General features: G+C 38.2%; 4 protein-coding genes across 6 annotated transcripts in view; 2 read left to right on the top strand and 2 right to left on the bottom strand.

Annotated features, from left to right (window-relative positions):
• The window catches only part of LOC103389502 (glycerol kinase), a 10,005-nt gene extending 7,811 nt beyond the window's left edge, over positions 1 to 2,194 (bottom strand). Inside the window, exons 1-5 of one of the 2 annotated variants that reach the window (XM_008324932.3) lie at positions 2,117 to 2,194; positions 1,363 to 1,486; positions 1,048 to 1,121; positions 854 to 960; positions 661 to 738 (exon numbers count right to left, since the gene is read on the bottom strand). In XM_008324932.3, coding sequence (XP_008323154.1) covers positions 661 to 738; positions 854 to 960; positions 1,048 to 1,121; positions 1,363 to 1,455 — 352 coding nt within the window. In that variant the 5' untranslated portion in view covers positions 1,456 to 1,486; positions 2,117 to 2,194. Of the gene's footprint in view, positions 1 to 660; positions 739 to 853; positions 961 to 1,047; positions 1,122 to 1,362; positions 1,631 to 2,116 lie in introns of those variants that run through there. The other variant, XM_008324934.3, reaches the window with a different exon arrangement.
• Positions 2,195 to 2,202: 8 nt separating this feature from the next.
• Positions 2,203 to 6,066, top strand: wbp4 (WW domain binding protein 4). The gene is made up of 10 exons (XM_008324935.3): positions 2,203 to 2,323; positions 2,481 to 2,553; positions 2,784 to 2,846; positions 3,358 to 3,475; positions 3,546 to 3,734; positions 3,834 to 3,901; positions 3,990 to 4,065; positions 4,528 to 4,778; positions 4,863 to 5,077; positions 5,169 to 6,066. Coding segments are annotated over exons 1-10 (1,263 nt in total). The 5' UTR covers positions 2,203 to 2,321; the 3' UTR covers positions 5,377 to 6,066.
• Positions 6,067 to 6,256: 190 nt separating this feature from the next.
• On the bottom strand, positions 6,257 to 8,908 carry mtrf1 (mitochondrial translational release factor 1). Of its 2 annotated transcripts, none has more exons than XM_025062308.1 (8): positions 8,415 to 8,908; positions 8,117 to 8,214; positions 7,946 to 8,027; positions 7,761 to 7,868; positions 7,506 to 7,660; positions 7,295 to 7,412; positions 6,678 to 6,913; positions 6,257 to 6,606 (listed from the first exon to the last, which is right to left on the bottom strand). In XM_025062308.1, the coding sequence occupies exons 1-8, from the start codon at positions 8,806 to 8,808 to the stop codon at positions 6,478 to 6,480; spliced, it is 1,320 nt and encodes a 439-aa protein (XP_024918076.1). In that variant the 5' UTR covers positions 8,809 to 8,908; the 3' UTR covers positions 6,257 to 6,477. The 2 variants fall into 2 exon arrangements, with proteins under 2 accessions (XP_024918076.1, XP_008323158.1); XM_008324936.2 differs by having other exon boundaries at positions 7,506 to 7,678; positions 8,415 to 8,907.
• Positions 8,909 to 8,947: 39 nt separating this feature from the next.
• ccdc122 (coiled-coil domain containing 122) lies at positions 8,948 to 11,499 on the top strand. The gene is made up of 6 exons (XM_008324937.3): positions 8,948 to 9,107; positions 9,505 to 9,620; positions 9,728 to 10,126; positions 10,215 to 10,331; positions 10,418 to 10,491; positions 10,967 to 11,499. Exons 1-6 carry the CDS (start codon positions 9,080 to 9,082, stop codon positions 11,061 to 11,063), a joined length of 831 nt encoding a protein of 276 aa, XP_008323159.1. The 5' UTR covers positions 8,948 to 9,079; the 3' UTR covers positions 11,064 to 11,499.
• Positions 11,500 to 12,240: the final 741 nt, after the last annotated feature.

The raw sequence follows: 12,240 nt of genomic DNA, 5'->3' as shown, positions 1-12,240 counted from the left end.
TTACAGTTATTATGCTATTGCTTTATTGTTATTGTTATTGTTTTGCACTTGTTATTGTTTTTGCACATTACGAGTGTCACTATATTGTGATTGCACTAACGTTTAATTTACCGTAACAGTATCAGACTGTTTTTTGCGTGTTGACTGAATGGAGGAAAAGTAAAATGTTATACCTTGCTGTTGTTAAAAGATGTTAAAGATGTGTCACGAAAATGCTAATGCTTTACCTCAGAGAAAATAATAAAACAGCTGTTTATTCATTTTGGGAGTGAATGGAGTTGTGGAAAGCTTGTTTGTAATCTATTAATAAAGTTTGACTGACCTATCTGACTGTTTTGTTGACATTCCCTTTAGCGCGGCACCATCTAATGGTTGCATAACGTAACTACAGCCTCTACTGTAGCGCCTTATATATGGAAAAAGTTTTAAAATGTCATTTATTGAAGGTGCGCCTTATAACACGGTGCGCCTTATAGTGCGGAAAATACGGTAGTTCTACAAAGGCAGATAAGTAGTTAACATTGTTGAAACTATTAAAATAACAACAACAAAAACACCAGAAAAGTTCAATTGAATCACCAAACAATAGATTTTGTTTTTGTATACTATGCTTAGGAAGCATAGCAACTATACTTGAACATGTAAGCAATTCAAATTTACCAATAGCGTTATAGAGAGGCTCTCCTGTTTCTTTGTCCCAAACAAGTGTAGTCTCTCTTTGGTTGGTCACTCCAATAGCTGGACAGACATTAGAAATAATCCACACATTAGATGACAAACCTCTCTGTAGAACAGACCAAAGCAATTGATCACAATTCAGTGAATAACAAAGAGCAACATACAGTACACAAACCTTTGATGTTGGAGATGTCTATGTTGAGCTGGGTGAGCTTTTCACATGTGCGCTCCATGCACTCGTACACTGACTGCAAGATTTCTTTGGGGTCCTCCTCCACCCATCTGAGAAGTTACAGACAGAAAATCATGTTTGGTTATTTCTGCGCTCTTCAATATTAGGGTAGCGAGTTAAACTGATATTTAACTTACCCTTCTTTAGGAAAGCTCTGTTTGATTTCCACCTGGTGGTGACTGAGCAGCTCTGCTGTCTTTGAATTAAACACCTGCACACAATGAACAGGGTCTACATTTCTACTGATGAACACAGCATCATAGACAACTTATCCTTTGTGATTTAAAGTTATTGTATATTAATTCTTATTATAAATTCCTACATGCTCTGCCGCGTCATATGGTTGTAAGCCGATACACCCGTGTCCTTTAATATTAATACTGTTCTTTATTTGATTTGTTTCCATAAATCAAGCTGGAACTGAATGATACAAGGCCGGCTGGTACACTCACCAGAAACCGGGTGGAGCTCGTTCCCTGGTCGATGGCAGCGACCAACGGACCCAACATGACCCGGTGTGAGGAAGCGGCCATGTTGCCGTTCATGGGCAGACACGAACCTTCACCCAGCACCGAACTGTAGAGAGAGCACGTACCAGCAGCAGCTGAGTTATGTTCTATCTAGAGTCCTTAAGGAGAGGAGGGTCACGTCAAGTTCTTCTTCTCCGCCATTTCCGGCAGACTTCACATCACCACACATTATCACTGATGACCCCTGTTGGTGACATGTCCTCATTGCGACTTTATCGCTAGTCATTAATCTTAGGTACATTCATGTTATCAATAACAATAATAATCTTTTTTCGCCTTAAATAACTGTAAAATTATGGTAAAGTTGACTCGGTATTTTTTTTATTTGAAAGTAAATTCCACATACAGTTTATAAATCTCTACTTGTTCACAATAAGACTTTATATTTTAACAGATTTAACATTATTTAAAGTTTTTATTTAAAAAATTAGATTCAACCTTTAGATTCATATTTGATCATTTAAAAAACAACCATAGTGTACTCCTTTTGAAAGACAAACTTTAAATTGTGTTTTGCTACAGCAAAAATAATTATGGCGTAAATGTACTTATTTGTTGTTGTTGTTTTCAATGAATAAAATGATTTGCAGCAACTTTTTGAGGAATGTCTCTTTATCTAGTATTAGTGAACAGTAAGAACTTGTTACTAATAAATATTCATTTCTGTGTGTTGTACCTTTTTATTTTTGTTGTGTTGGTCAATGTTGCTGCTGTACCAACCGACTTTCCCCGGCGCGATGCATTTAAAACAATCTTATCAATATCATGAGGAAGTTTTTGGGTTGTCGCTCTTTGATGACGTCGTTAGCCACGGCCGTTGTTTTCATTGTTGAAATGTGCGAAGAGGATTTTTAATTTTTACCTAACAAAAAGTAGCTATAATGTAAGTTACACTGCTCATTTGATCGGTTTACCTCCACGGAACGTAACCGAGACGATTTAATAATTTTGAAATACGTTAGCTGCCAACGCTAGGGCTAATCCAGCTCATTCTGACTGTTTTGGTCTTAATATTAACAGTATGTGTTGTCCGTTTACAGGGCGGACTATTGGAAATCACAACCGAGGAAATTCTGTCAGTACTGCAAGTGCTGGATTGCAGACAACAAGCCTGTGAGTAGACAGCGTGGGCTATACAGAGAAAAACGTAATCCTGATGACTATTAAGAAAAATAAAGTGTAAATCTGTTGAGTTAACAATGGTTCACAACGGATTTTATGTAGACAAATAATGAAAGAAAAAATGTATGAGCCCACATAGTCATATTAAAAATGACTGTGCGAACAGATTTAACCTAAATATAATAATAATAATAAGTCTATGTCTGTTGTTTCCTTCGCAGAGCGTCGAATTCCACGAAAGAGGGAAGAATCACAAAGAAAATGTGGCTGCCAAAATTTCAGAGGTATGCACATATATAAATGCCCCTGCAGCTCCTTCATACACTAAAATTAAAGTGTGTTTTTACTTTTTTACTACTAGAGATTGGGAATTTGTGTTTAAATATTTCATAATGTGCTTAAAACGGTTTCTTTTACAGGAAACCCCTTTTTAATGAGTTAAAATTAAGTCAGAACCCTGGAGGAATCAGCAAACCTGCTGTACGTGTCCTAGTGTGACTGTGAGATTAGAAATGTGGAAAATGTCTTATGAATTATATCTGGCAACAGTAGAAATTAAAAATGACGGTAGGCAGATTTCAGACTAATATTCACATCCATGGATATGAATATAAGTGGGGTGGTGTGGGGGAGGGTGATTATTAATATTGATGGGTGTGAATATTATCATTTTAAAAAATTCTACTACTTTCAGAACTGGCAGGCAAGATAAGGACCATGCCCTACACTCTGACTTGAAAGCTGTTACCCAATTGGCTAGAAGCAGTTTTCATGAACCATTACATCTTTTTATAGATTAAAAAGAAGAGCATTGAAAAGCAAAAGCAGGAGGAACGTATGTCCAAAGACTTTGCAAAGATGGAGGAAGCTGCAATGAAGGCATATGAAGAAGATCTGAAGAGGATGGCAGGAGGTACTGTAGCATGTTCTACACTAAATTACTGAGATGAAACTTGTGTCTCATTAAAATGTTTATGTTTCAGGTTCCTATACCCCACCTCCAGCCAAAACAACCTCAAGGCCACATCCTCAGGTAAGACCGCAGCCTAAAGTACAGCAGAAGAAAGGAGAGAAACAAAGAAAGAAACCTGCACATCAACCAAAAATGCAGGTTTGGGTTGAAGGACAAGCAGAGGATGGAACCACATATTATTACAACACAGTCACTGGAGGTAAAGGAAAACCTGACTCCCCTTAAAATGTCATTGGGCTTTATTTTACCCACATTTTTGGTGATTTCTAATATTTGTTGTCCTGTGTTTTAACTTTAGAATCCCGGTGGGAAAATCCAGGATTTCAAGGAGCAGTTTCATCCTCTGCATATCCTGGACAAACAGAGGTAAGAAATATATATAAATGAATATGAAATTGTGAATTATTATCATTTTTTGTCAAAACACACACTCTTAACATTTGTGTATTTGTAGAACTATTCTAGTTCTCCTTGGATGGAGGCAGTCAGTCCTGAAGGATATACATATTACTACAACACAGAGACTGGAGGTACAGTAGGACATTTCCTTTAAGTACATTTAGACTACAGTGTTTCAGTTTTATGTTTATCATGCCCTTTTTTCTGCAGCACTCAACTTTTCTAGATAGGAGTATTCATTACCCCACCCTATTTCAACCATTTCACAGTTCTTGCATCAAAACTGCTATTTTGAAAACTGTTGCTGAATAAAGGAAATAATATTAGAAACCATTGTAATAACAGTTGTATCTTCTATACTTTTACATACATGTGTAGTAAGAATATGCTATGTTTTCCTTTAGTTGTTCAAGCAAATGACTGCTGTACTAAGATGCAATATTATACAATATTCTACACTTTTACTTGTGGTACATTTCTATAGACTGAATGTAGTTACTGTTACCTTATTACCAGCTGGTTTTGTTTTTATTGTTGTTGTTTTTTAACCGAGATGTTTTTAAACTGAATATCATGTTGGCTATCTAACACAGAATCCAGCTGGGAGAAGCCGCCAGGGTTCCCCAACACTGAGGCCTCAGAGTCTGGATCCAACAAAGAGGGAAAGAACGAAGAGAGTCCGGAAGAGTCTTCAACTTCTCAAGCTGAACCAACTCCAGAAGTAGAAGAAAAACAAAAAGAGGACAGCGAGAGCTCTAATGAAGCCAAGGAACCGTCCAAGGAAGCAGAGGCTCCTGATCAAGCCAGTCAGCAGCAGCCTAAAATCCCCAAAATCAGCTTCAGGGTAAGAAGAAATAGGTTATAGATAAGAAATAAGATAATTCTTATTTTCCTTTTCTTTGACCAACTTGAACTTGACATGTGTCAGAAAAGGAAATCAGAAGCAAAAACAGATGAAGAAAAAGCTGAGCCTGAAGAGAAGGCTCCAGATGTGAAAAAGGAAGAGGAGCCAAGAACAGCAGCTGAACCTGAAGAGAAGAAAACAGAGGTGAAGAAGAAGGAACAGGTGACACAAGCCAAAAGACAGAAAACCGCGAATCCATATGGAGCCTGGGAACAGATCCGACAAGAGGAAGATCCATAGTAAGAAAACACTGGTCCACATTTGTCAGAACTTCTCACTATTACGATGCCACTCACTGATTTTATTTCGTTTGATTTTGTCTTTCTCCAGTGCCAAAGTAGACCTGCAGTTGCCCCAAGTGGACGAAGGTGCAGCGAGCGTCTCCACTGTTGTCGACCTACCACCAGAGCCAAGGTTCAAGTTCAAGGAGCGCATCATCACCTCCCTCGGAGATGACAGCGGCCCTGCTTTGTTCAGGAAAAACAAGACACAGAATGGCAAATCAAGAAGCCTCCGACAGAGAGATGACGACGACTGATGCTAACACAGTAGTTTCAAGGACAAAAGATTTTTTTATCACAGACAAAAGTAACATGTTGTCAAACAGGTAATTAGTATATTTCAACCCCAAAATGCAATCTGAAAGACATTCTCATTGTTCGCACCAACGTTATTGTCAGAACCATCTTTATATTTATAAATCATGGAAAATTCTGTCTTCACTATATCTGATAAGTGCAGATGCTTCAGCACAGCAGTTCAGCAGCTTCTCCAGGTTTTCATCAGTTTTTCTTTATATCATTGTTTAATATCAGAGGAATCTGAAAAAATGTGTTTTTTTAAAATATTTAACCATAAAACAGGCAATTAAGTTTTTATATTTTAGGTTGGAAGGATTATCCAAATAAAACTTGTCAGATACAAAAAATATCCTGTTTGCAGAGTTTGGTTTTGTTATAATAATCTAGGTGTGTTGAGGTAGCACAGAAAATTATTTTGTTCCTGAAGCTCCTAAAAGCAGTCAGTGTTCCTCAGGAATGAGTATGATCCCTGGTTCCAAAACCTTTCTTGCAGCACCCCCTTTCGTTAACAGGGCTACTGTTGAAACATTCAAAGCTACTGCTTCAAAACTCCACTTAACCTTATTTAAAATACCAATATTCCTAAAAACATTATCAATGAAAAAGGAAACAAAATTATAATCTAATAATTTTCCCCCACTGTGACAGTACTCATGGCACAAATACATTAATTTGACCCCCACACAACAACACACCTCAAAAGGGATCCAGCCCCCACTTTGGGAACCAGTGAATTAAATGCAAAGAGAACATATTGTAGTGTGTACAGTATATGTATACGTATGTAAAAAGACCAATAAAGTTGATTGTGAGAAAACCAGCAAATTGATGACTGCAAATTTTTGAACCTTTTATGAACACACCTCTCATACATGGAAGTAATGTTTCCAAAATATTGCTTATTCGTTAATCACTTTTGTAAAAAGTACTGCATCATAATATAATGAGATACTTAGAAATAATATGACAATGTGTCCTCTCTTGTCATTGTATTGACATACTTTCTGACTTTTTGTGTCCATCCTCCACTTTTTAAAGCGTCTGTCTGTATGCCTTCACTAGTCCGGATTTGTCAGATCCCTGCCGTTTCCTCTGTTCTCCACCAGCTCCAGGAGAGCCTGCTTCTCTTCGTTCTCCAGAACATCAGAGATCAGGTTGTCCAGAGCCCCTCCCCCTCTCATGAACTCCTGCAAATGGAGACTTTTAGAGATTCCTATCATTTCATTTAACTTTCTGAGCCACACATTTAGGCTCTTACCTTAATATCTCTTGCCACATGGCCCGTCCTGTGGTCTGTGACTCTGTCCTGGCTGAAGTTGTAGGTGCGAATTCTGTCCGACTGGGAACGCTCGCCCACCTGTTGCTTCCTCACTGTTTGTCTGTGCTTGATTTCTTCACCCATCATGCTCTGGTAAAGCCGGGCTCTCAGCATGCGCATGGCAGTGTCTCTGTTTTGGAGCTGGGAGCGACTCTGCTGACATTCTGCCACTGTTCCTGTTTTTAGGAGGTTAGTTCATGTAAAACAGCAGGCTGCTTTGAAGGAGTAACTGGGCAGTTTAAAGACCTAGTGTTGTAGTTGTGTGGAAAATAGTGAACATTCAATGAGGAAGAAGAGTGTAAGAACATGAGACTTTGTGTCAACTAAGTGTCTTGAACATTAATCAACAGAGCCTAGCTCAGAGTTCATCGAAGCTAACGCTCCTCAATGTGATTGGAGTTATTTAGGCTACATCAGGTTCCATCGGTTCCACCAGCAGAACAACAGTCTGTCTATAGTTGAGCATTAACATAATAACTAAAAAGCAAAGCAATGCCAACAAATGTCATTTAAACCTAACAGTACAGAGTGACATTTTGTTATAGAGATTATTTTACCTGTAGGAAGATGAACAACTCGGACAGCGCTATCTGTTGTGTTGACACTCTGGCCTCCTGCTCCACGAGATCTGAAGGTGTCAATGCGAAGGTCTTTTGGGTCAATGTGCAAATCCAACTTTTTAACAAAAGGCACAAAAAACTTTTTAGTCTCAGTAATAATGTCTAAAACATTTGCAGTTTAAAAGAAAAGCAACAAGTGGACCACCACCTCCACTGGCTGAGGTAGGACGATGACCGTCATGGTTCCTGTGTGGATACGTTGCATTCTGGAGGAGAGGCCCACCTCGGGGATCCTCTGGACTCGATGCGTTCCTCCTTCATGTTTCAGATGTTTGTACACGTCGATTCCAGCTATTCTGACAGCTGCATGGTGCAAACCCCCTGAGATACAGAGTCAGTGTCACACTTTCCTCATCATTTAATTTGATTTTAGATATTTTGAGCTTAACAACAAATAAGTCACCATATTCCGCAGGTGTGTAGTTATAAACCTCAAAATCCCAGTTTTTAAACCAGGCGTAGCCCCTGTACATGTCAAACATTTCTCTGGTAAACTGCTGGCAAATATCACCTGTAAGATAATAAAATGTTCTAAATCCATGTATATCCCCATCATTATTCAGGAATAAAGTGTTTTAGAATACTTTCCTCCTGTTGTTCGTCCTGCCATAACCTCAAGCAGGACATTACTGGAGTCAAGAGGATCAATGGGTACAAGAGCTTTAACAAGCTGCAGAGACAATGTGTAAAGCAAATACACAATTGTACACACCACTAAAATGTATATATGGATTCACAGATATGGTTGGTTGACCTCACATTTTTTCTTAATGTCAAAACCTTGCAGGATATTTGTGCTTCCTCTTCTTTTAACAGTTCGGTGAGTTGTTTATCTTCATCTTTGGCTCCAACTGAACCTACAGTCAAGGTTAAACATAAATGGTTAAGTAAAAGATAGGATGTTGATTTATTTTTTAATATTTTATTGTGAGAATATTAAAAATTAAATATTATAGTATAACGAGGATAATATGTATGTATGCTTGGTCTAAAAAGGAAATACTTTATAATGACAACTGCGTATTAATCGCACCACAGTGTATAAATTAATACTCACCAAGCAGTAGTGAGGACACTTCCTGTTGATCTTTCAAGGCTTCTTCAATATCAGTGAAGACATCTGCCAGGGGCAGCAGCTCTGTGTGTTTCTTTATCAATGCTCTTCTGTCTGCCTCGCTGATGTGAGGCAGCTCTAACCTCTGGCAGATGTATCTGTATTCTTGCATGAGCTGCTGCAGGTACCTCTGTATACACTCGTTCTGGTACAAGTCCCCTACATCACTGTGACAGGGACGCGATGATGCCAATGTGCCGGTGAACTGGTGTCCTATCAGTGTCCTCCGCCACAAAAGTCCCTTTCTTTCTTCTCTTCTGGTGTGAGGACACACGCGGTTGCACAGCGAACGTAACCGTAACCAGCGACTCACCAACATGTCGCCACATTTAAGCATCAACTGATTACCAAAAATAACAACAACTAAAAACACACACACGCTCCTTTTAATGTTTTAGCGAAACCGGAAGCTAGCTAGACCCGGACCCGGAAGCTTTCCAAGAAAGTCCCATTTCACTGTGGTATCTGTAGTTTTAGTCTTCCGTTAGTTTATCCAAGCAGAATCATTTTTTAAAAATGCCGTCGAGGGCCCCATTAACATGTTTAATTTAATTAATTCATCAATATTAAGATATTTCGTCAAGTAAACAAAGCAAAGTAGTTTCAAAATGGCAGGTTTCAAGACTAGTGATAAAGGTAAGAGGATGATGGTTACAAGTTATATATCCCTTGCCTCAACATTCCTGTTCGTGTATTTAGCGTTCAATTTCAATTATGTTACATTTTAAACATGTAATTGTAGTTCCACCATTTATCCCGTAATTAATAACGTATCTGCCACTTTCTAAAAGTTTTTAATTTAATGTGATCTAATTTTTTTTTAAAAAAAGATCAATCGTGACGAACTACTTTATATGTTCTGGTTATCGATCATTTATCCTTTTAGCTGTGTGTACACTCTCATAGGCACCAGTGAGATAGTTTACGCACAATTTCTCCCTGTTATATTAGTGTAGTTATAAAATAATTGAAATATGTTCCACCGAGTGGCCATTTAAATGTACAGTGTGTGAGATTTGGCTTTTATGATTAGGAACAGAGGAAGTTCTGGGTCTCTCATTAAACAAAGCGGTCGAGGATGTCAGCCACCACAGCACCATCCAGACTGAGGCACTGAAAGAGAAGCAGAAGATACTCAGCTCTCTGCAGGTTCACCTTATTTTTTTAACAGTTGAATTCATTAATACACTGCATCAGCGAATCAGTTTTACTAGTACACTGTCAACTTAAACGACATGAATGGCTCCTCCTTTGAGGCCAATCTTACAGATGTTGAAAGAAGAAGTGAGGTGGTAGAGCAGCAGCTGAAAACAACAGTGAGGGAGATACTCCTGTTGGAGATCAGCATGGAAGACCTGGAGCAGCATACAAAATGCCTACATGATCGGTGTGTTTCCATCAGCAAAGAGAATACAGAACTCAAGATTCATGTACACGGGGAGGAGGAGAAGGCTCATGTGGCACTGGTAAAGTTCACTGACTACCGAACCAAGATGGAGAGTCACAGAGCTGCTGTTTTGCACATGATGAGCCAAACAGAGGTCTTTAAGAACATTGAAGAGAAGAGAGCGCTGGTCAGGAATTTGAAACTCTGGAAAGATGAGCTGAAGAAAGATCTAGAAAGCTCTGATGGAAAAACAGTGTGTACGGCACAGGCAAGTAAAATACACGATGATGTATGTGTAGACTTCCATGTGGCATCCATCCATGACCTTTTATTAATTTTGTTTTAATGTTTTGCAGAGAGAAAATGATGCTCTGAAAGAAAAGATCTGTCTTATGAAAAAGGCTGTAGCCAAGAAGACAGAGCTTTTGCAGAAAGAGCTTGAAACTCAGACAGGAATGAAGAAAGAAATTGAGGTTTTTTTACATTATAAGCTACATTCATATTTTAACATTTATGTAAAACTGAATTATTCTTATATTCTTATTTCCTTTTATGTCAGATCCAGAACAAACGATATGAAGCTATTGTCAAACGCCTCAACTGTCAACTGAGCCGAGCTCAGGCCGTCCACAGGTACTGCAGTAATTTACACATTGACATCAGTGGTGACATTATCATCAATTCTTGTTCGACCTAAAACCGAATAACCTACACCTGAACAAAATGTAAAAATTGGTAAAGACAGTGTGACAAAAAAACATGTTTTATCTGCTGAAGACAAAATGGACCAAAAACAAAACAACAGCAAGAAGCTAAACTATGGGCAACTTGGTTTAACTTCTCATCCAAGAGACTGCTAGGAATTTGTAGTAATTAGTCTTTGGTCTTGTTGTAGGCATCATACTTACAATGAGTGAAAATATTATAAAAATAATACAGTGGCTTGGCTTTAGTTATCTATTTAGTATAGTTGTATTTTTTTTATTGTATGCTGTTTTCAATTATGTTTTAAACAAAGTCTCCATTTTATGTGAATTGGGGTTTTTAGAAAGTTCCCACTTTGTTCAAGCGAAGAGTTTTGAATTTGAATATCTTTGTTGCATTTCAGGCAAGTGTCTGAAAAAATCTGCAACATGCAGATTCAACTCGCTGAGCTCAAGAAACAGTACGAATTGTCCCAGAATTCAGTGGGCGGTGGCAACTGAACAGCACCCCTGCTCCGTGTGGTGTTGTCGGTTTAAAGACTTGGTCGGTTTGTTTCCAGAAGATTTGTTGGTGTTCATAGATATGAACACAAGAGGGCAGCATTGTAATCAAAATGGTAATCTGTTGAGATGAACGGTTAAATATAGTGTTTTGTTTATTATGTGAATAAAAATGTATACTGAAAAATAAATAAATATATATTATTCTCACATTTCCGTCATGTTATTAGCAGTATCATGTATTACTAAGAGATAATGTCTTTACAGAGTTTTGATGTTGACACCCACCATCTTGTCCAGAATGTCGTCAAACCCTTACCACCATTGGGGCAGTGGTGTTGTGGTACAAACTGTTCTTAGTGTCCGCTTCACTGGGTCGCTTGACAGCATACAATGTGGCAGTCCTATGGCGCACTAACAAAAGTGTGACGATGTTGCTAACACCGTGGATTCCAAACTAAATAAAACATGAAAATGCCTCCCTGAAGAATTACTCCTTCAAGGTTGAACAAACATTTCAACATTTTTGTTTAGTTTTGCTTGTGTTCTCCTGATGACACCAGAAAAGCATAGTTATACCATAGATTTTTCATAATAAATTGAGTAAATCTTTTGCAAGGTGTCTTATAATATCCAGTGATGTAATTAGGTCCTTAGTGACTCCAGTATTCATGTCAGGACTTAGTTGAGTTTCAGGGATTCCAAACTAGAATCTGTGTCAATGAATGTCAAGTCCTGGTGGAGTTCTCACAGTCTTGTTTCTTATTCCTAGTCTTTTCAACATTTAAGCCCAAAGTCACTCAAGTTGTTCAACCACAGTTTGAAATTAGCATGACAAAGTTTTAAAAAAATGCAAACTAAACCTGTAATGAGTCATCAACATTTCTCCAAGTCCATCACTGAAGGACCATCAGGTTTGAAGCACAGAAGAGTTAGAATCACAATCTCTGACCTTTTCACCTCCAAGTCCCTGCCACTGAAAAAAGGTAAGGTTGTTAACAGTCTGGGTTTTGTTATGTCCAGGTGTTTCAAGTTTGAATTTTCGTCATTGAAGAGAAACTAAAAATGACTTCATCAAATTCATTAGGTGAAGAGAGTCTTTTTAACTAACTTAAAATTTAAGCTGAATCCCATGATCAAAAAAGAGAAAAGTTAGTTCTGTCTTCTTTTTCTCCAC

The sequence above is a fragment of the Cynoglossus semilaevis genome, chromosome 14 (genome assembly GCF_000523025.1).
Source record: "Cynoglossus semilaevis isolate Cse_v1.0 chromosome 14, Cse_v1.0, whole genome shotgun sequence".
NCBI classification, from domain to species: domain Eukaryota; kingdom Metazoa; phylum Chordata; class Actinopteri; order Pleuronectiformes; family Cynoglossidae; genus Cynoglossus; species Cynoglossus semilaevis.
This window is presented reverse-complemented; position numbering and strand designations above follow the sequence as displayed.

Excerpts from the sequence above, each read along its gene's own strand:
- wbp4 (XM_008324935.3), top strand. Across the intron at positions 2,847-3,357 it reads TGGCTGCCAAAATTTCAGAG|ATTAAAAAGAAGAGCATTGA; the intron begins GTATGCACATAT and ends ATCTTTTTATAG. Across the intron at positions 3,476-3,545 it reads TCTGAAGAGGATGGCAGGAG|GTTCCTATACCCCACCTCCA; the intron begins GTACTGTAGCAT and ends TTTATGTTTCAG.
- mtrf1 (XM_008324936.2), bottom strand. The coding sequence starts at position 8,808 with ATGCTTAAATGTGGCGACATGTTGGTGAGTCGCTGGTTACGGTTACGT. Across the intron at positions 8,028-8,116 it reads TTTTGACATTAAGAAAAAAT|CTTGTTAAAGCTCTTGTACC; the intron begins GTGAGGTCAACC and ends TTGTCTCTGCAG. Across the intron at positions 6,914-7,294 it reads AGTTGTTCATCTTCCTACAG|GAACAGTGGCAGAATGTCAG; the intron begins GTAAAATAATCT and ends TCCTAAAAACAG.
- ccdc122 (XM_008324937.3), top strand. The coding sequence starts at position 9,080 with ATGGCAGGTTTCAAGACTAGTGATAAAG. Across the intron at positions 9,108-9,504 it reads TTTCAAGACTAGTGATAAAG|GAACAGAGGAAGTTCTGGGT; the intron begins GTAAGAGGATGA and ends TTTTATGATTAG. Across the intron at positions 10,127-10,214 it reads AAACAGTGTGTACGGCACAG|AGAGAAAATGATGCTCTGAA; the intron begins GCAAGTAAAATA and ends AATGTTTTGCAG.